The sequence below is a fragment of the Nelumbo nucifera genome, chromosome 2 (genome assembly GCF_055504915.1).
Source record: "Nelumbo nucifera cultivar China Antique chromosome 2, China Antique-T2T, whole genome shotgun sequence".
Lineage (NCBI taxonomy): Eukaryota > Viridiplantae > Streptophyta > Magnoliopsida > Proteales > Nelumbonaceae > Nelumbo > Nelumbo nucifera.
In genome coordinates this window covers 19,082,950-19,105,674 of record NC_142650.1, presented here as the reverse complement: position 1 = coordinate 19,105,674, position 22,725 = coordinate 19,082,950, and the positions used below count along the sequence as shown (strand labels likewise).

The following is a 22,725-nucleotide window of genomic DNA, read 5'->3' as shown; positions in this document are numbered from 1 at the left end:
CTGACACCACATATCAGATACACATTGTTGTAAAAGGCTTAAGCCTTGAGGCAAGGCATACAGATTTTGCCTCAAGGCTTAAGTCTCACAACTTTTATGTGAGGATTAAACCTTTGTCAGAATGAGGCATAAGTCTCAAATATCAATGATTAATTAGTGATTTAATGCAAAAAAAATATGTATTTTTATAATTTAAAACATATAGAAAAACACTTCAATAATTATGGACCAAATAAAAAGTAAAATGAAAAACTAATAAGGCAAAATAAATTATATTAGTTTTTCTTAGTGTTTTACGATAGTTCAATATAAAAAGGACTAATCAATTTCATAGTTTCTTTCGAATAAATCAAATCAGATTTTTCTTATTATTCTATTTATAATTGTTAGTTGATTAGTTATTATTCTATTTTTCTTATTTTTCTTATTATTCTAAATGGGGTTTAAGGAGATATGGGGTATTCTGTGTATTTACAAAATAAACAAGGACTTTTTAGTCTCAAATTTTCCACAAGTTCACTTACTTACAAGTACTTAAAAAAAAGCAACTCTCAATTGGCTTTTTTAATAAGTATTTCTTTATCAAATAAGTACTTTTTTTATACTTTTTTATTAAATACTCACAAGTGTTTATTTTCCACTTAATATGTGGTCACATCACTTTTATTAAGTACTTATAAATAAAAGAAAGTACTTGTTTGAAGTCAAATCAAACAGGGGCTCAATCTCATGTTGATATGTATGTATTAGATGTTGTTGGTAGGGTATTGGAACATGTTTTGCTTGCAGGATTATGGCCTTAGACTTATTGATGTGACCCGTTAAGACATCAATTCAAGGTCGGGCCATACCAATACATCAAAACCATTGATTTGATTTTGTTGTTTCCAGGTTATGTGGCAAAAGTTGTTTACCGCTCCTATAACCCCATCAGGGAAGACATAAAAGGACCCATCATTGCAGTGCTCAGTGGCTGGCGGCAGGAGGCGTTCTCATGTTAATAGTAAATCTGTTTATGGGCCAGGTTCGAGCTTGGGCCCGACTCGAAGCCTGAACTCAATACAGTGTAAGCCAGGCTAAAAGGTCTAGTTAATAATAGAGCCGCAGCTTGGATTGGAAATTTGTTAAATATTCAATGGGCTTGAAAATTAACCCAAACCCATATCCAAGTCGGACAAACATTATCAGGTTTTGTCAGTGTAACACCTAACTTATTTGCTTTGGAGAACTTACCAAAACTAGCTTGTCGATTTTTTTAACTTTCCTGATTTTTTACCAACCAAGGGCTTCACAACTTTCCATCTATAACCTACCTTACAATACAACACCAGAATCCACTGCATGAATGGGCACTTAACTCATTTTGGTGGTTCAGCTAACTAATTCTGAAAGCGACCGTCGTTGAATCTCATCAAATATCAATTCTCCTAATTTTGGAAGACGTGGTCATCTGTATATCCCTAACCCTCTTTATTAAGGCTGTGTTTGGTTGTAATGCAATTAAATTTGTATTGATGCAAAATTGTGACAGTGCAAATGATTTGAGTATAAATTCTAGCCTATTTTTGTTTCAAATTTTAGTTTATTTTGTTTGATTGCAATACAAATGAAGTAAATTAAGACATAAAGAAGAATAAAGTAAAGCCAAAAATAAAATTAACTGAAAATTTACATTTTTTTCATTTGCACTCCTATGCATTTATATTATGCAAATAAAATTGCACTGCAACCAAACACAGCCTAAATTACTAATCTTCCAAAAGCTTGAAAAGGTAAAATGAGAAAAAGGCTTGAGTGCTACTTTCTGCTGTGGATAAGGAAACACCCACAAGTGCCAAACGGAAATCCCAAACCCCAGGCCCAGAAGCTAGAATCAGTTCCTAAAGATATTTTTGGGCCAGATCTATGGCCCATCCATGACTCTGCGCAGGCACTTGGGTCAAGTGGATCCATTTATTGATTGTAAGTGCCTATTTGGTTATCAGAACTGGAATGGACTATTCCTATAGTCTGTTTGATTCAAATAAAAATCAGAATTAGAATTGAAATCAACTAAAATGGAATTTTATTCTCAAGGGAGGAGGAGGAAGAAATTGGCAATTCCTTCAAATGGGGGAATACCATTTCAATAAGAATGAGAATGAAATTCAGATTCTATCCAACCAAATAATTAGAATTGGAATGACCCGATTGGATTCTGATTCTGATTCCAAGTCCCTATTCCCACAAATCAAATGGGGTCTAGCCTCGTCTGGATTTGGATTGGAAAATCCCAATGAATCCATAGCCAAATGGCCCAAATCTACGGAAGGCAATCTCTTCGTATTGTGTTGAAAAATCTTTAGTTGTTGCCTGTTGAGGGACCTAGCTGTTGGGAATGTTATTGGATATAGGTGTGGGGTAAAAGAGTAATTGCCCTCGATTTATTCACCGTCGACACTAATAAATGTCTTAATAATTGATTTTTCTAATGTCTCATACGTTAAGAAGCCAAAATGTCGAAAAGTCAAAATTTATAACTGATATAATTAATCATTAAGACATAATATTAATTGTGACAAGTACTTAAAAGTGTAGTGTGATGATGTGACTTTGTTGTCTTTCAACCAATCTAATGACTCAAGTTCAGATCTAGAAATCATCTTAAATGTAGTTTTTTATAACATAAAAATTATGGGTTAAAAGTTAATTAGAGGAAATTAATGTAATAGTCGACGATAAGAGGTAGAGGTAGGCTCCCGAGAATTTAATGTGATATTCTTAATATACGGCATATCGTATCTGTATCTATGGTCATGGTTATGGGAAAGGTCATGATTAAGTATTATTTCATGAGTTTGACTATTTAATATACACCGATGCGGAAGAATATCAGTGTGTCTAGTTTGATGAGATTGTATATTGATTACTTTTGGATTGTTTTTTAATTTTAATAAAAATTAAAATTTTTAATTATAAATAAAAATAAATAATTTAATATTTAATTTCTCTAAATTTTATTAAAACAGAAAAATTATAAAAAATATATATATTTATAATTGATCTACTTTAAATGATTTATATGTTTAATTTTACGCATAATTATATGTTAAAAAACGAAAACATATTTATTATTTGAAAAAAATAAGTATTTTTTTTTCAAAAATTTAATAAAAATTGAAAATTATAATTATAAAAAATGAAAGTGTGACAATTATTGTATGATGTGTACATGTTTTAGAGTCACAATATTGTTGATCGTAATGTTTCTCTTCATGTAACCTATTAGAGTATGCATTTCTCATGTATTTATACTCTATTCATAGATAATTTAAATTTAGAATTAATGTTATTAATATATTTATGTGATTTATATGCATTTTCATAGTGTATTCAAGAATTTTTAAGTCTTTTATTTGTATGATTGTATCCATGCATTTCAAAATAACATTTCTTGCAATGACAAAATGTTTTCTCATTTTCCTATCTGGCATAAAGCAAGAAAAATGTTTTATCTCATTTTTTAAAGAAAACTCCGTACAAAAGGTTTTCTTACTTTTTTGCTTATGTGGTGCCTACCAGTCATAAAGTGAAAAAAAAATCGTTTTATCTCGTTTTTTAAAACAAATTCCATACAAAATGTTTTCTCATAAAAATGAGAGCACTGACCTAAAACATCCTCAATACCCCAAATCCGTCAAGGCCGCATTCAGGGGAGCTTCTCCAATGAAATTTATGCATTTATGAGGCCGAAAGCCCAATTAAAACTGTTAGGTACATCAAGTTTAGCGTTTCTTTGTGGATAATTGTGAGTAGACATGTTCATGGGCCGGGTAACTCGATGGCCCGACCCGCACCCCGGTCGGGCTTAGTCATGTAATTAGGTCTGACCTCGGGCCTAACACAGTAAGCCCAACTATGTTTCGGGTCGGGCTTGGGATTTGTCAAAAACGCTCAGCCTGAGCACGGCCCGGCCTGACTCAATATTATATATTTTATAAAATACATAATATGTATTTTATATATTATATAAAATATATAAATAATATAGTATTTATTAAAATATATATATTTATAATTTAATATATATTTTTTATTTTTTCTTTATAATTTCTCTCTCTCTCTCTCTCTCTCTCTCTCTCTCTCTCTCTCTCTCTCGCTATTCAGCCGCTTCAGCAATAGTAACAGCATGGGCTAAATTTTGGGCTTTTTATGAGGGTTGGGCTCGGGCCCAAGTTGTAGGCCCAATGGTCGGGTCGGTCTTGGGCTCGGGCCTTAGAAAAATTTGTTAATACAGAGTGAAAGCCCAGCCCGAGCCCGGCCCATGAACAGGTATGATTGTGAGCTACCTGGAGAAAAAGTTGAACCTGTTTTTTACTGGCATCTCGCTTTTAATTTTTGCATTTAAAATGGGAATCACATTTTAAAACTCTAATATTCTCTTTTAAATTCCATTAATGCCTTCAAATTTATGTTTTAAGTGACTATTAACACCTTGAAATTTTTTAAATGTTTAAATTCACCCATCATCTAAGCCTTATCCGAACTATATAAGGTCATCTAAATTAAGTGTTTGGCATCTGGGCTGTACCATTTTTTCTAGAAAAAAAGTGTTGGGCATGTGTGAGTTGTAAGCATTGTTTTATAAGAAAACAACATTGATTTTGTTTGGTACCAGTGTTGTAGAACCTTTTTCAGCATTGGTCGTATTATCCAACATCCAAGATGATGTCACATCATTACACGGTTGGCAGCAATGAACTGTTTTCGAGAAAACATTGAATTTGGCGTTGCTTCAGACCACACTTTCCCGATTTCCAAGACGTGGCCTGAAGCAACGTTTTTTCTGAAAAAAAGGTACCAAATAAGAGGCCATTTTCTGAAGCACCATTTTTTTTTCATGTAGTGTCGTTTTCTCATAAAACAACATCAATGCCGAACACACACTAAGAGAATAAGAGTTAAGATCTCTTGCCAAAAATAAAAAATCCCTTTTAACAAGATCCAACACGATTTGTGTCCACACAGCACCACATGCATGGTGAGTCCGAGTCTTATGGTGAATCCCACACATGATGTGCATCACGTTGGAACATGTTGGGAGAGATTTTTGTTAGCAGGAGAACTGCATTTAGTAACTCAAAATGAATGACATGTCCCAAATATTTGGACCATTTACAATCAAAATTATCCAAAGGCAGAAGCATTGGTTATGGATAATTTTAAGCAATCAGGTTAATTAAGACCTCCCAAACAGGGTGCAGGTAAGGTTTACACAAGATAGAGCCTACAGTTACACAGGTTTGGTCGCCTCCATATTCAAAGGGACACCAACTGACCATTCAGCTACTGGTTCAGTAGCTAGCTAGGGGTGTCGAAGGGGAGCCATCACCCATCAGCCATGCCCCCCTCCCCATGTCTTGAAACTCTTCACAACATCCATTTAAATCCAATTTATATTTTTGCCCCCTCTATTGAATTGGGATATGTTCCTCACACAGGGTGTCTCACATTGACCTAACAGGCACACCTCACCATGCATTAGGAATATCTCCCATGAATAATAACGTATAAGTATCGGAAATGTTTTCAATGCATGTTGGGATGTATCTGTAAAATCGGTGTGAGGCACCCTGTGTGAGGAGCAGATCCGATCTCCCCTCTATCCATGTTTACTAAACTTTGAGCCCCTTCAACAAAAAATCCTATATCTGCCACTGCTCCCAAATCAGTATCTTTGATTAGTAGTTGTAACCATAACCATAATGTCACGGGGCTAGTCGTTGGGACCCCATGCGGCACTCGAATGCGACGAGTAAGCCTAAGAAACAAGCAACAACACAAGAAAATGCAACAAAGATGGCACACGGATTAGAAAAAGGCTACTTGTATTGCATTAATGGATGGCAAGCATAAGCACACAGTTCAGTGTCGAGGGGATCTCATGCTTAACCTTTACATGCTCATGACTCACTCGACTACCTACCTCCCCTCAAAGAATACGTTAAGCTTTTGGGGGAGTGACAATAAGAAACATCAAAAGGGTGAAAAATCATACTACAATATTACAATAATGCCATTGGTAATCCCCCATACAAAAGTACATGCATATCCCACCCATGACACACACTTGGACACTGGAGTGGTGGCTGTAGGCACGATGGATGGCACTTGATGGCGCGGCAAAGAGAACACTCGTTATAGTCTTACCCACTCAATTTAGTCTTCATCCTCGAAGACTAGCTTCTTCTTGAGGCTCCGATCTACTATTGATGAAGGAAGGTTCTTCAGCTGCTCCACGAAGTTTATCTCTTCCAAGGCCCAGGCATGATGAAGGGTGGAAGTCTTCAAGGCATTCTGGATGGTGGGAAAACCTATGGCTAGTCCCTACGGTAAGTCCTTGCCTGACTGCTTCAAGGTAGGATTTTGGTTGCTCTAGCTTGGTGTTAGGAAGGTTTGTGGCCAAGGCTAGGTGAAAATGATATTTTGGATTGTTAGGGTGTTGGTTCCCATGCATTTTTCCCCAAGGGTGACTCGCAGGGCTACTACTGGATTTAGCCTGAGGGATGATGTGAATGTGGTCCCTAAATGGCTTGGGTGGCACTCGCCCTCCCCGATGGTTGTGGTAGTAGATGTGAGCAAGGTTTGACACGGCCTTGGGTCTTCTGTTGGGCCCATCAATTGCAGGCACTTGCGGCTTCTACTGCGAAGTCGACTTTCGCTGATGTGGTTGGTGTTGAAGCTGATGTTGATGCCGATGTTGGTGCTGACTTGGGCGTTGGCATTGGCGTTGGCGCTGGAAATGGAATTGTTTTGAGGGAGAGTTCTTCCTGGTGACAACCTCCCAACCAGTTCCAGTGTCGATGTGAGATGCTTGACAGGGGTTCTCCCTTGTTGACGCGGCGCTGTCTTCTTGGTTGTTGGTTTCTTGGTACAACTGCAAGGCTGAAAGCTGCTTCCCAAGTATCTGCAAAGTTGATGAGACAGGAACCGTGCAAGGGGAGTGTTCGTCCAAAATAAGTAAACTGCTAATGTGTGGCATAAGTGTCACTTCCGCCTGCGTGAGGAACTCCACTCCAAGAACAACCTGAAAATCATCCAAGGGTACCACAAATAGATTGATGGGTCCTTTCCTGGGTCCCACTTGGAGTTCTACTCCACGAGCCATGCCCTCTACTACTTTGGCCCTGGAGTTGACAGCCTTGACCCACCCTGTTTGTTTGGTGGTGGTCAAGCCGAGTCGCTTTGCCTCCGCAAGCGAAATGAAGTTGTGGATGGCCCCATTGTCCACCAGGGCTTGGGTCGGCCTCCCGCCGAGGGTGATGTCTACATAATTCAGCCCCTTGTGGGCTTTGGTGGGCCGCTTGGATGTGGCATCTTTCTTGACCATGGCGTTGATGAGTTGGAGGGCACCCATTCTTGGCGCCACTGTGGGTTTCTCTTCATCGTTCTCTTCACTATCGCTGAGTTTGGCGATGAGGGCAATTATTTTCTTTCGTGTTGGACAGTCACTCGTCTAATGCTTCCCATTGCAAAGGTAACAAGGCGTAGGAGGAGGTCTCCTAGTGAATTGGTGGCTCTAATAGCTTGGGCCTCCTTGTGGCTTCTTTCCTTGTTGGTAATTGTAGGGCTTGACCGCGGGCACTGGTTTCTCCTGTGTAGAGGCTGATTTCTGATCTCCCCCACTCAAGTTGTTGGTACGCGGGTTGTGTGGATGGAGGTCTTCCTCTTCTGACTTCCTTAAATCAACTAGTTGCTCAGCCACCGCCATGGCTGTTGCTAAGTCCTTCACCCCACGGCGTTGTAGTTTGAGCTTTGCCCAGGGTTCAAGGGTCAGGGCTGAGAACTCTTGGACATAGTCATGTATTGAGTCTTGGTGCTTCAGGTTCTTCAACTTCCTTCGTGCCAAGTTCTCAACATTTTCGGGGAAGAACTGTCGCTTGATTTCTCTCTTGAAGTCGGCCCAGGTGTTGAGGATCCGAGTGCCACGTTCAATGTCCATGCAACATCTACACCACCATAACATTGCAATATCATTTAAATACATGGCGGTTGTACGTACCTGTGTTTGGTCATCGTGGATGCTAGTCGCGGAGAAGTATTGCTCAAGTTGCCACAAGAAGTTTTCAAGATCCCGAGCATCACGAGCACCAGAATATGGAGTTGGTTGGCGCACCTTGATGTGGGTGGATGGAGCAGATGAAGGGCTGACGGAATTGGCCATAACTCTTTTCATGATTGTCAACTAGGCCCTCATCTCATCCAATTGCGCTTGGAAGCTGTCCATCATGCCTTGAAGGATGCTTTGGGAAGGGCCGGCTTGTGCCTGTTGCACTGTGTTCTGGACATCCCGGAGGGCTCCGTTAAAGCGGCTCTCCAGCTCCACCACAACATTCTCTACCGTCTCCATGTTGAGATGGATTTCTTCGACCCGGTCGCGAGTCTCACCTATTGTTGCTTCACAGCATAGGATGCGCATGTCCATGCTTGCTAGTTGGTCGACAGATTTGTCCCGCTTGCTGGCTTTAGTTGTTCGGCCCTTTGGGGCTTGCATCTTGGTAGGATCATCGAGTAGAGCCTCATCAGTGTCGTGGGCTTGGTGCAGCCCGTGTAGTGTGTCATCGGCAATGTCACGGTTGCTCTTCATTGTGCTGGAGTAGGGGCGAAGACAGGGTCCAATTTGTGTGTGTAGGAGCTCCTGCTCTGATACCAACTGTCACGGGGCTAGTCGTTGGGACCCCGTGTGGCACTCGAATGCGACGAGTAAGCCTAAGAAACAAGCAACAACACAAGAAAAGGCAACAAAGATAGCACACGGATTAGAAAAAAGCTACTTGTATTGCATTAATGGATGGCAAGCATAAGCACACAGTTCAATGTCGAGGGGATCTCATGCTTAACCTTTACATACTCATGACTCACTCGACTACCTACATTCCCTCAAAGAGTACGTTAAGCTTTTGGGGGAATGACAATAAGAAACATCAAAAGGGTGAAAAATCATACTACAGTATTACATTAATGCCATTGGCAATCCCCCATACAAAAGTACATGCATAGCCCATCCATGACACACACTTGAACACTGGAATGGCGGCTGTAGACACGATGGATGGCACTTGATGGCACGGCAAAGAGAACACTTGTTACAATAAGGTATGAGAGTTCCATATAATTAAGTTAGCCTGTTTTTTATGTGAACTATATAAACTGGTGCATTGAAGGACCATGTTTGTCAAAAATCATCTCCATCTCCTGAAGATTCAAAAGGGAGGTTTGAGGAATCATTAATTTCTTCAATAGCACTTAAATGTATATTAAAAACAATGTTATTGAGGCATATTTTAAAAAATAAGGCTTAATCTAGAAAAAGTACTATAGTACAAAACCTTGTATTATGTATTATTTTGAATGTATTTGCATTGTACAATTTTGTATTTGTACTTCTTCCACCTAACGAAACTAATTACCTCAGCATTAGATTACGCATTTAGCATTGACAAATTATGTGATGTAAGAAATCAATTCTACTGTCATACTCTGCTTTGAAAATCACTCGAGATAGCCTCAAACCACGGAAATGAGATCGAAATAAATTCTTCCATCAACGCGGAGGATGTGAATTATCTTTCTTGTTCCCAGTTCCAAAAACAAAACAAACCAACTATTTTGAAGCTAAAATGATTTTTAAAAGAAAACAAACAAAATCTCTGTGTTTTGGTTTCCAAAACTGAAAACAAAAAATATATGTTTTTGAAACTTTTTTGTTTAAAAAATGTGTTTTCATATATTCCAAAGTTGATTTTTATTTTAAAATGGTTCAAAAAACATGTATTATTTTTTTAAACAAAACCAACTTCTTTTTGCCTTTAGAAAAAAAAAAAAACAGAATTCAAAAAAGTATTTTATCTTTTTATATTGATGTGGCAATTTCAAAACCAAATGAAACAAAAGCAAAGTCTGAAAATTCGCAACATATCAGTCTGTGTCAGCCAATAAATTTGCACTGATGCAAAACCATGGCAGTGCAAATGATTTGAATGTAAATCCTGACCTATTTTTGTTTTAAATTTTAGCTTATTTTATTTGATTGCAGTACAAATGAAATAAAATAAAATTCAATACAAAATTAAATAAGAATTTGCATTTTTTACATTTGCACTTCCATACATTTGTACTAGTACAAATAAATTTACACTGCAACCAAACACAGCCTTTAACGATCTGATACACAGATACAAGCCAGTATTAGACTGTTTCGAGTTTGTATTGGCCAATATGAGTCCAATACGGCCTCGTTCACTAATACAGTTCTAATTTACTAACGCCCCCCCTCACTTAATTTTGACAGCTTTTCAAATTCAACTTCCCTCTTTCTTCAAATTTAATTTAGGTCACTCTTAATTAAGTATACATTATCACTCTTAATTAGGTGTTACATTAATGACACGCCATTAAAGGTAATATTCAAATTTGAAATTGAATTAAATGCTACATTTAAGATTATGTTTAAAGTCATGTTCAAATTTGAATTTGAATTTGAATTTGACAAGCCATTAAATTTGCCTTTTAAAAATAAAAAAAAAAGGAAACAAAAGAGATTTAAACCCTGGTTTCTAATTTACAAGGACTACAAGTCAACCACTATACCATAACTTAATTCTTCATAATAGTAATATTATTTTAATTCTTAATTCTCTTTTCAGTGGATAGCTTTCTTTATGGATGACTTTTAATAAATGTTAAAATTGATTATTAAAATTTACATATTAATAAATATTATTATAAATATATGCACACACAGCCACATACATACATTTTAGTTCTTCCAACATTTTTCAATGGTTCCAATTTATTTCACATTTTATATAAACCATTAAAGTATATATGTTAGATAACTTAATTATAATTATATAAGATTCATATTTATTGCATTTAATATAACTTTTTAGAATTTATTTGAATTTTCTAGTGTATCCATACACATATTGATTTTTTTTGTCTATATCCATGCATATCCTAAGCAAATCTTGATATGTCTTTTAAAATTGCCTCTTTAATACTTTGTGTTTGTGATACTTAAAACCTTGAACAAAAACATAGCTAATGTAAAACACTCCCCAATTTTTAAAATATCAATCTTTGTAGTGTAGCAAATTTATAAATGGGTCATTTACTAGAACATACCCTATTGTTTTCATTTTATTAAAACACTTCCTATAGTTTGCAACCTATTTATTTAATCAATATTTCATTAAGAACAAATAGTTTTCACTTTTTATTTACTAAAATACTCCCTATAGTTCGAAACATATTTATTTAATCAACCTTTCATTAAGAATTATTTGTTCTGTCATATGAAAATAGTAACATGATCACCTAAACGGAGTGGAGAATGTACAAGGGCATGGACCCATGGTTGTTTATTCTAAAAGTATCCTTAAACATTTTTCATATAGAAAACAAAAGTTAACCAAATAGAGTGGTTGCTCATGTATTACTAGCGACAAAAATGACATTTTTATTTGTACAAATTTCTTAAACTACCCTTATGGTTTAGCTAATTGATGAACTCTACCCTTGTTATCTTAAAGTGCCCCCCAAGTTTTCTAACAATTATCTAAAACCTCCCTACTGTTAACTTTCCGTCAAATATGACATCACGTTATTGATATTTTTTTAATTCCTAAATTACCCTTAAAGACCCCATAATAAAGAGCTGTAAATGCTCATGGATGCATTTACGGAAGTCCTCTCTTTTTAGATTGATTAAGCTGAAATCGGATGTTTAATAGATGAAACATCTGCTGAAACGTGATAAACATCATAGTGATAGGCAAATGGCATACATCCAGAGGCAGAGATCCAACAAAATTTGGCGTTCAAGGGCAGCACTCTCTCAATCCACTACTCAATAATCAAAGATTCAATGGGACGTTAGTTCCTCAGTCAAAGTGACTCAAGTCTCCATTTTTTGCGCCCATAAAGTGCAAAGCTATTAGGTTTGGGATAATGACAGTTCAGCCCAGAGTCAGAATTTTTAAGCCCAAAGTACATTTGGGGTAGGTGCCAGTTCAGAATTGATGCCAATTCACAGGCGGGCATTGGTGTGTAAAATGAGGGTATTTGACATTCCAAATGTTTATAGTTCTGCAGTGGGATTCATAAATCTATAATGAACCTGTCTGTACTTCTCCAATTAGGTTTTAGCCGAGGATAAAGTCTCCTACACCATGGAGAATCTCCAAACCCTTAAAACCCCGTGGCACACATTTTCACCATCTACACCTCTCAGGCCGAGCTCAAAGCCTCAAACCCATCCTCCTCTTCGAAGGATGGATGGCCAACGACATAGCACCTGGAGGCCAGCTCACTACCACCTCTGATGTCAAGAACTTCCCCGGTTTTCCTCAAGGAATTCTTGGAATGGAGTTATTGGATCGCTGTCGAAACCAATCCCTCCGATTCAGCACCGAAATCTTCACTGAAACTGCCAATAAAGTTGATTTTTCTACTACTCCTTTCAAAGTTTTCACCGACTCCAAGGCCATCTTGGCCGATTCCGCTCTCCTAGATCGAGAACCGGTTTAGCTTCAAGATTCTAGAATTCTCTTTTTCAGTATTTTGTTCTTTTCTTAATTGCATACAATAGTTTCAGAAACTCCCAAATCTTTTTCAGTTCACTGGATCTATTAGAGCTGAACATTGATTTGTTCAACCATAGATTTTCGGAATGCAATTGTAAATTTCCGGAATGCAACAGTTAAAGATGGACAAGTTGGGAAAAAGATGTTGGATGGTTACATTTGTAGAACACTCATCTCCGTTTTTTATTAGCACATTTTCATTTGTAGAAAAAACTCTACACATTCTCCGTTTTCCTCCATTAAAATGGTTTTTTTGAAGTTCTGAATGGACTCCTTCCAATGGATCGAGACTATCTTAACGATGTCAATTGTCCGAAAACTTAGGGATACTTTAAGACAATATGTAAATAGGAAGGGTAGAGTTTCATCCAATATGGTCAAAACTGTCATTTTTCACTTTCATCCAATAGAAGTTCAATTAAATAAATTGATTGCAAACTTTAGGGGATGTTTTAGTAGAACAAAGTATACGGTAGGTTTTAATAAATCAATGAAACTATAGGGGTGTTTTAGTAAATCAGCCTTTATGAATCAAAACCGGACTGATTCTTCCAATAAAGCATACCTAATTTTGTTAAGATCCGCTATGAGAATGGAATCAAATGACTCACAAAACCTTACCAGCTACCTGTCAATGTGCATGTTATTTGATTGATAATTTGATATTATTAAAATTGCTTTTAAAATTAAGTAAATTATGAGGTCGTTTGACAAGTCTTTTTGGGAAGATCTTCTGATAGCTACAGTTAAAAGACGTATTGAGCTTTTGCATTAAAATCTGAACAGCCTGAAATCAATTTGATTAAGACGTATCTTTCCGTGCAAAGCCGAATAGAAAAAAAAAATGCAAAAACTCCATTTGAAGCTTTCCAAAAATCACGGCCTTCTCGCATCTTTTTGATGCATCAGCTTTTAGATTTGCCACAAACCAAACGGTGAAAGGCCGAATCGCGGTCTACCAGGCTTCTAAATAACCGAAAGACCATGCAAAAAAATGCACCATGTTTTTTAAATTTTAGACAACTACCATTAATTAGGGGTTGGGCAAGGACCAGCCTTTGCAACTCTGATAAGGGCTATTGCCTAAGCCCAAGTCGAGCCAGGACTAATTCCGGCCCTATCTTTTTATGTAAAAATAGTACATCATATATATGCTATTTTGTATTATATATTATGTAATATGCATATAAAATTTATTTTCTACATTATATAATATAAATTATTATATTTAATATGTATTATAGGTCTCATCTTATAATATTTATATATCCTTTTCAAAAAAATAATATTTATATAAAATATACAATATAACATAAAATAAAATATATGGATATGGATATGCATAAATTATCTATAAACTATATATATTTAAAAATATGCAGGTCAGGCCAGACCGGGCTTGAAGTATTAGGCCCAGGCCCGGAATTTATGGACCGGGCCGTGCTCAAAATGATCACCCTTACCATTAATTATCAATTATTGCTGGTTTTTAATCTGCAGTTTGTTCTCTAATATAAACACAGCCTATGTTCTCTGTTGTTATTGAAACATGCAATCTAAATATATGTCATTAATAAAAATAAAAAACAAATATAATTCGAAAAAAGTTTTTTTTTTTATTTTCGGTTGACTACCTTTATTTCTGTATTTCTGTCATTCTGTGTAACGGTTACTGTAGAACTTTTCATGATAAAATGGACAAAAATATAGCTCAAATATTATCATCTGAACAAAAAATAAAAAAAAAAATGCACAGTGGCTGTATTGACAGAAGAAACTCAAGACATAAAGATCATATATTCCTATCTTTGTATCCTGCTGTATCATCTCCAACATCAAGCCACAGATAGGAGGAATCAGTTCCCGATCTAGAACATGGGTGCATGAGCAGTGAAACCTATCAACCAATTCCTGTTTTGGCATAAAACATCTTATACTCAAGATTCAATAGTTACTACTGCGTGCTCACTGGACTATCTACACAGAGTGGATGTTATCTCTGAACAATGTATACCATCCAAGACGAACCTAAATTCTATGCCCGTATTCATCCCATAGAGGTAACAGTACTAAAGAGCCAGAGGTATGTAGAGCTGAAATTAGCTATATTGGTAAAGATCTGAAGTTGCAGTAACCAATTAGGCAAATGCAAATGGTTAAAACCATTCTTTGGAACTCATGCCAAGTGGTTGGGAGTAGTGCCAAGGCAAGCCTCGAGCAAAAAAAGAAAATGGATATAATCCACAAACGACATGAAAAATATAAAATTAAGATTCTATAAGGTCTATTTTATATTATTAGACATGGGTTTGAATCTACCAGAGCAGTAAGGCCCCATTCTCTTTCCAAAAAGTTACTTATCCAGGTAAATGTTTCTTAGGAATTAGGAAATATTTTTCCGAAAAGTTACCCAGATAAACGTTTCCTAGGAATTAGGAAATATTTACCAGGTAAGTGCATCTATTCATATTATTTTCTTTCTTAAGTAAATAAGACTAACTGTTTTAGCTATAAAAAGCCATTATTAAAATAAACAATTTTGTATATCAAAGTATTGGCAACTTGATGCCTTACAACCAACAAGCTTATCCCTACTCGTGGATTCTTTCACCAACATACTGGTGAGGGCCTCAGCACAAAGCACAAAGATGTAGGGAGATAGGGGGTCCCCTTGCCTGATTCCCCTATTGGCTCTCACCTCATTAGAAGGAGAACCATTAATAAGAATTTGAAAAGAAACTGATTTAATGCATTCCATAGCCCAATTTATCCATTTATTATGAAAACCAAACTTGTTTACGACTCTTTCAATAGTCACATTCCAACCTATCATAAGCCTTCTCCATATCAATTTTGCAAGCCATGATTCTTGTTTTACCCTTCTTTTCCATAGTATGGATCATCTCGTGGGCTATGAGAACAATATCTGATATTTGCCTATTTGGAATAAAAACACTCTGGTAGGGAGAGATAATATTATCCAAAAAGACTTAATCCTATTCACAAAGATTTTTGAGATGATCTTATAAATCACATTACAAAGACTAATGGGCCTAAAGTTATTGACCACTTCAAGGTTATCCAACTTCGGAATAAGCGTGATAAAGTTTTATTTAATTTTCGACTCATTTTCCCTGAGTGAAAGAAAGCCTTTATAGTCCTATAGACCGTATCTCCAATAATGCTCCAAAATCTCTTAAAAAACAAGACATTAAGTCCATCCAGGCCAAGGGCTTTGAGATCCTTCATGGAATTTGTGGTATTAAAAATTTCCTCATTTGTAACTTCTTTAATTAAATTATTGTTAATCTCCTCAGTAGCCCTTTGCAGTTTGTTGATGATTGTATGATTTTTGTGAAAACTTCAATTAATGCTTGTCTTAAGGTGAAAAATATCCTTAATAGCTTTGCTTTGGCTTCTGGTGAGATGCCAAACTACTCTAAGTCTTTTATTTCCTTTTCCAAGAATATTCCTGGTAGGCTTCAAAAGATTATGGCCAAAGTTCTTAAAATCCCTTTGGAGAAAAAAGATAAAAGTTATTTGGGTGCTCCTGTTATTAATGGGAGAGTCTCAAAAGGGGTTTTAGATCTCTTAGCAAGAAAATGGCTAGTAAACTTGCCAGTTGGAAGAAAAATACTCTCCCCCTTGCTAGCAAGTTGACCCTAATTAATTATGTTGCCTCTATAATTCCCCAATTTGCAATGCAATCTTTTAAAATCCCAAATAATGTCATTAACAAGCTAGAAAAAGCCCAAAGGGATTTTATTTGGTCCAATTCTAGAAGTCGAAATCCTATACATCTTGTTAACTAGAAGAGAATGTATACGGCCAAGAAAATGGGGGATCTTGGATTGAAAAACCTGAAACGGGTTAACAAGGCCTTCCTTGCTAAACTAGGGTGGAAGATTATTACTAACAAAGACAACTTATGGGTTAAGGTGGTCAAAGCCATGTATTTAAATAAATTAGACTTTATGGAGGTGGAGTTTAAGAATGGTATCTCTTGGGCTTGGAGAGGTGTTCTTGCCTCCAGAGATCTTCTTAGGAGTGGTATCAGTTGGAAGATTGGTAATGGTAACTATGTTAACTTCTGGAGGGACACTTGGGCTGGTAACTCCCCTTTCCTTGAGATTGTTAATCCAGAGGTTGTGTCAAACTTGGATTTTAGTGTTTTCAATGTTATTGACCATGATACAAAGATTTGGAAGGAAGATCTTATTAAGACTCTTGTTCCTGGTAGACTTGTTCATGGGTCGGGTCGGGCTTAGGCCGGGCTTTTACTCTTCATGAATAGAAATTTGTTAGGCCCAAGACCGAGCCTGGGCTTTTACTCATCGTCGGTGATTGTGTTCGTCAAAGCTGAGTTCGCGGTGAGCTGCGATTTTAATAGTGAAAAGTGTGTCAGTTCGCGTCAGAGAGAGAGAGAGAACTCATCGCCGCCGCCGGTGCCTATATTCACTGCCTCGCCGGTGTCTAAGATTTGAAAGAGAAGTGAGAAGAAGAACGAGAGAGAGAGAGAGAGAGAGAGAGAAGGAAAGGACTCACCGTCGGAGTTGTTGCACTAGTGAATGTTCACCGCCTCGCCGGTTGTGTGGCGGCCTGAGAGTGTGAGGACTGAGGAGGATGTGAAAAGAAGAGAGGTTCGGCTAAGGGGAAAGAGGTGAAAGAGGTGAAAGAGAAGAGAGGCTCGGTTTAGGGTTTTTTAAATTTAGTCTATAGGTCGGGTTGGGCTGGGCTATTTTGGCAAATCTCGAGCCCGACTCGAATTTATTGCGGGCCGAGCTTTTTGGCCCGAGGTTAAGCCCGTGGGCTCATTTGCATGTTCAAGCCCGTCCGGGGGTCAGGCCACCCGGCCCATGAACAGGTCTAGTTCCTGGTAGTGTTTGGCATTGCATCAAATCAATCTTGATTCCCTCTAAATTATCTGAGGATAGAATTGTTTGGAGACTCACTTCGGATGGAAATTTTTCTATAAAATCGGCCTACAATGAAGAATGTAGTCGGAATTGTGGAAATGGTGTTGGTGATGGTTATAAAAGGTCTTTCTGGAATCTTAAGATTCCTCCAAAAATTAAAGTATTCTTACTCCTCCTATTCAATGACAAACTTCCAACTAAAAGTAAGCTAATTACTAGAGGCATGAATTTGAATCCCAAATATGAATTTTGCAATGAAAATGAAACATCTAAGCATTTGTTTCTTGTGTGCCCCTTTACTAAGCAGATTTGGTTAAAGATGGGATCCTTGCTACCGATCCCAAGTTCTAATGATAATTCGATAAATGACTAATGGTCTAATGCTTTGAGAAATCAAGATTCTATTAGTGAACAGTTTGTTAAAGAAAAGTTGGCAGTGTTATTGTGGTTTATTTGAAAAAATAGAAATGATAAGTGATTTAACAATAAATTTGCACATCCCCAAATTATTATAGAAAGGACTCTTGCTTATTGGGGAATGGGAAAAAATCAAATCTTGTTTTTCTTCTGGTCCCAATGAAATTTCTAAAGAATGAAATTTTATAAGATGGCGTAATCCCAATCCCGTGACTGTCAAAATTAATTTTGATGCATCCTATAAGGCGGATAGTTGGTGCTCCATAGGGTGCATTGCTAGGGACCATATGGGTTTTATTCTGGACCTCAAAGCCTATTGTATCAAAGTCTCTTCAATAAATCAAGCTGAGGCTGAGCTACTTGGGAGGCCATCAACATTGCTTTGAATTTTAAGAATTCCCCTCCATTATTGAATAAGACTTGAAGCTCGTGATTAACTACCTCAAGGAAGGAGTTAAGCCCCCGTGGAGATTGGAAAGCATCATCAGTGAGTGTCTATTCCTCAAGTCCGAGTTTAGTTCAAGCATTTACTTTTGGCATACATATCATGAAAAAAACCAGGCGACTAATTGACTAGCACGCAATGCCCCGTCCTATCGTCCAACTAGTTTAGGTTCAGTCCCGGATCTTAGTCAGATTTGTTTTTTTTATTCCTGGGGGAAGGGCTACCCCCGTCTTGTGTAGCCCCTAAAATTGGCAACTTTTCCCTCGTGTGGAAAAATTATTTACCCACCCCGGAACACCCCAGTGACCACCTGTGTGACGCATGTGCTTTATAAGAATAGATTATCAACTATGGGATAAGCAGGCAAATGGATAAGAACAAAGCATGAACAAAACATTTGTACGCATTGGAACTTATACCATAGTAACTTGACTTCTCATGGTTTGAATACTCAAACCAGACTGAACCAAACCATGGTGAAGGCATTTGATTTCTGTGATTAAAAGCCAAGTATATCAGGGAAACCATAAGCAACTTTGAACCTCACATTACATAGAATTATGTTTTATGTGCCAGGGACAATCGTTTTGGTCACAGATCATTGATAGAACAGTGCAATCATCTCGTTCAGCCATTCAACTCATTCAAATTAAACAAAAAGAAAAAGATGCCAACATTTCTAAGAACAGAGCAGCCTAAACACAGATTTGGTTGCTTCCTAAGTCTGACAATACTGATGAAGCTTGGAGGTCTGTGAACAACTGAAGACCAAGGTAACAATTCTCAAGCATTTGAATATCTGAAGCCATGAAAATAAAAAATTTATGACACTCTGAAGTCTCAAGTAATAGCTCAAATCAATCTTGTGGAAATTAAGCTAGTTGGCAACATGAATTCTGCCATCCTGTTTCAGAATACCACCTTATCTAGGGCCTCTATTCTGTTCAGTCTGTCTTTTTCATACCAAATGAGATGAAAAAAACCTTAGACCAAAAACATAGGGTGTTTCTTTTTCTTTTCTTTTTTTTTTCTTTTTTCCCCTACCAACTAATCCATACAAACAAAGATTCGGGTTCTAAGTACTAACCCATAAAATTCTGCCTTCTTACTTCTATGTGAAGGCAAGTATTACTTCAGTCAGACGTTATAATCTAAGCTCCAGAGGCAGAGGAGCAGGCCAGCAGGGGTCTGGTAACGGAGTAGATTGGAGAAACATGAATAACTGCTGCTTCATTTTGTAAGAGTCAGATCAACAGTATAAATGTAACAAGAGAACACAAGGAAGTATGAGCCATTTTGCTAATTGCACTCGATTTAAGTTATACACTTAGTTAAGATAATCATTGAGAACCACTGACTGAACAAGCTTAGCAAAACATAAAAGAAAACAGGGGAATTCCCCAATCGGTGCACTCAAAATCCCAACCCAAAAAGGAAATAGTTATGAATAAACCAGAAAAAAAAAAGAGCAAAGTATAGTCCATGTGATGTTCTTGCAAAACCCCTCCTACCAAACCGAAGTAATTCATCCATGAGAAACAATCTTCTACCATAAAATCATCAGAAATGAATACCTGAATCAGATTAAAATTAATTCATAAGAAGGACAAAGTAGTTTCTTCAGTAACATAGAAGAAATCAATCTTATAACCTCACTACTGTATGTGAAGAGGGAATCAAGTAATTCCAGGGATTCCCACCAGAAGTTTCTAGTGCTATCAAAGACAATAGATGAAGTTAAAAAACCAATATATTGATGAGCTACATCCAGAGCTCACCTCCAAGCAATTCAATTCAACACGAACCCATTTGCCTCTCTGGTTCCTCATCACCACCAATTATCAACACGGACAAGCCTACTCTGATCGGTTCGCGTACCTCTCGACTTTGTCGTCCTTAAGATTAAGCCCGACCATGGCCTCACCCAGTCCGCAGCTCACCTCGGCAAGAATCTCCGGGTCACTGTAATGAGTCACGGCCTGAACAATCGCCCGAGCGCGGCGAGCCGGGTCACCACTCTTGAACACACCGGAGCCGACGAATACACCATCGCAGCCCAATTGCATCATCAGCGCAGCATCGGCCGGAGTAGCCACACCACCGGCGGCGAAGTGAACAACGGGGAGCCTGCCCAGCTGTTTAGTCTGCATGACCAAATCATACGGCGCAGAAATCTTCTTAGCAAAGGCGAAGACCTCATCGTCGTCCATGTTGCGAAGAACCCTAATATCACCCATCACCGAACGCACATGCCTGACGGCCTCAATAATGTTACCAGTGCCAGCTTCACCCTTGGTCCGAATCATGGCCGCACCTTCGCGAATCCTCCGCAGAGCCTCGCCGAGGTTGCGGCAGCCGCAGACAAATGGAATCCTGAAGTTGTGCTTGTTGATGTGGTTCTCGTCGTCAGCGACAGTGAGGACTTCGCTCTCGTCAACATAATCGACACCGATTGCCTCAAGGATCTGAGCTTCGACGAAGTGCCCGATCCGAGCCTTGGCCATGACGGGAATGGTGACGGCTTGCTTGATTTCCTTGATAAGGCCGGGGTCGCTCATCCGAGCGACACCGCCCTGGGCACGTATGTCGGCAGGGACGCGCTCGAGAGCCATGACAGCGCAGGCGCCAGCCTCCTCGGCGATCCTAGCCTGTTCGGCGTTGACAACGTCCATAATGACGCCACCACGGAGCATCTGAGCGAGTCCAACCTTGACGGAGAAGGGGGACGTCTTGGCCTCGGTGAGGGCTCCATTGCCGTAGACCGTGACAACACCGGTTCCAGCCATCTCGTCTAAAGATGCAAAGTGATCTTCACAGTCACACCTGAAAAAGAATTACAGAAACAACATCAGAATTCAGAAATGATAAACCCCAAACCTTTCGAAACAAAACAAAAAAAAAAACAGAAGAAAACGAGTTCTTGTAAGTAGGAAAAATTACACGAGCTCGAGCGATAATGATAGAGGGGGAGCGAGAGAGAGAGAGAGAGAGAGAGAGAGGGTTGTGGCTGCGAAAGACGGGACAGGAAAATAGGGATAAGTGAAGCGAGGAAATTGAACGCTTCCACACTCACACGGCCTTGCCTTATATAAAGGAAACTTGGAGTCTTGGACTTAGGCGTGGATCATTTTGAAACCCGATTTATTACCCTACACGGTTCTGGGTTGGGTTGGGTTTGTTTAGGCATTTAGGGTTGATTCTTCCTACAACCCCACCCCATGACCCAACCGTATTTCAGACCTAAAAACATTTCACAATAATGATATTAAGGCATCGTTTGTTTATCAACTAACGCGCTTAATTTTCATTGCCAATATTAATAAAGGATTAACGTTTTCGGTGGGTGGTGGTAGATAAACAATTAAACACCCTCTAGGTAAATTGATACTTTTTGGAAAATTCACCCATTATATATAACGGTGTATGAACACCGAGAAATTGATCAATTATTTGATTGACTAATTTACCCCTCGAGATACCAACGGACTAACAGACAAACGGGACCTAAGACTAATATGATATCGGGTAAATTTTAGGATAGCCTTTTGGGTCAGTCTCAACCCGAGCCTACCCAGAAACCGGCCCGAACAACAGCCCTTGAGGCTTGAGCAGCAGCCTATAAATAAAAATGAATAAAGAAAAACGCAAGTTGGGAGTCGTGGACGTGAAATCTGAAATGTGGCGCGCATGCAAAGGCCATAGATTAATTAATTAAAAGTGGGCATCGTCGTGAAAAAAAAAAAGAGCCGTTGATTTGAAATCTTTTGTGTAGTGACTGGTGAGTGGACTAGTGTGAGCCGAATGGCTGAGGTGATGGGCTTTGGGCTCCGAATTCACTCCACTGACCATGACGTCAGCTCATGCGAAACCCATGTCTTATTTCAACCGTTTGATTGGCTCCAAAATGCAAACGATGCCAATATGATATATATACAAAGAATAAAATAAAAAATAAATAAATGTGATGCCTAATTTTAATTGGCAATTTATAAAAATGAAAACAAAAGAGGGGCACATATGAGGCGGCGAAGGAAGCAGCGAAGAACGCCGCTCGTTCCCAATCTGCTATGCTTTCCACAAGAAAGATTTGATAGCAAGCGTTCCAAGTTGCTCACTCAACCGTCACTGGTCTCGTCTCACTTCATTCGTCACTTTCTTTTTTTCTATTATCCCCCGCCTCTCACTCTCTCTCGTTTTTGAATGGAGGAAATAGAGGAGGGATGAAGAAAATCGTGGTCGCTTTTCCCTTTATATATTTAATTATTATTTATGCTTTAACTAATGAAGCTTTCGTCGTCTAAACCAATCTTAGGGTTAGGGA

General features: G+C 38.1%; 1 protein-coding gene across 1 annotated transcript; it reads right to left on the bottom strand.

Moving 5' to 3' along the window:
- Nucleotides 1–19,961: 19,961 nt before the first annotated feature.
- LOC104595045 (putative pyridoxal 5'-phosphate synthase subunit PDX1) lies at nt 19,962–21,506 on the bottom strand. Its single transcript, XM_010255605.3, has 2 exons — nt 21,345–21,506; nt 19,962–21,227 (listed from the first exon to the last, which is right to left on the bottom strand). The coding sequence occupies exon 2, from the start codon at nt 21,188–21,190 to the stop codon at nt 20,261–20,263; it is 930 nt and encodes a 309-aa protein (XP_010253907.1). The 5' UTR covers nt 21,191–21,227; nt 21,345–21,506; the 3' UTR covers nt 19,962–20,260.
- Between the last annotated feature and the right edge of the window lie 1,219 nt (nt 21,507–22,725).

Bases quoted from the DNA above. Each gene is read 5' to 3' on its own strand.
- LOC104595045 (XM_010255605.3), bottom strand. From the start codon at position 21,190: ATGGCTGGAACCGGTGTTGTCACGGTCTACGGCAATGGAGCCCTCACC.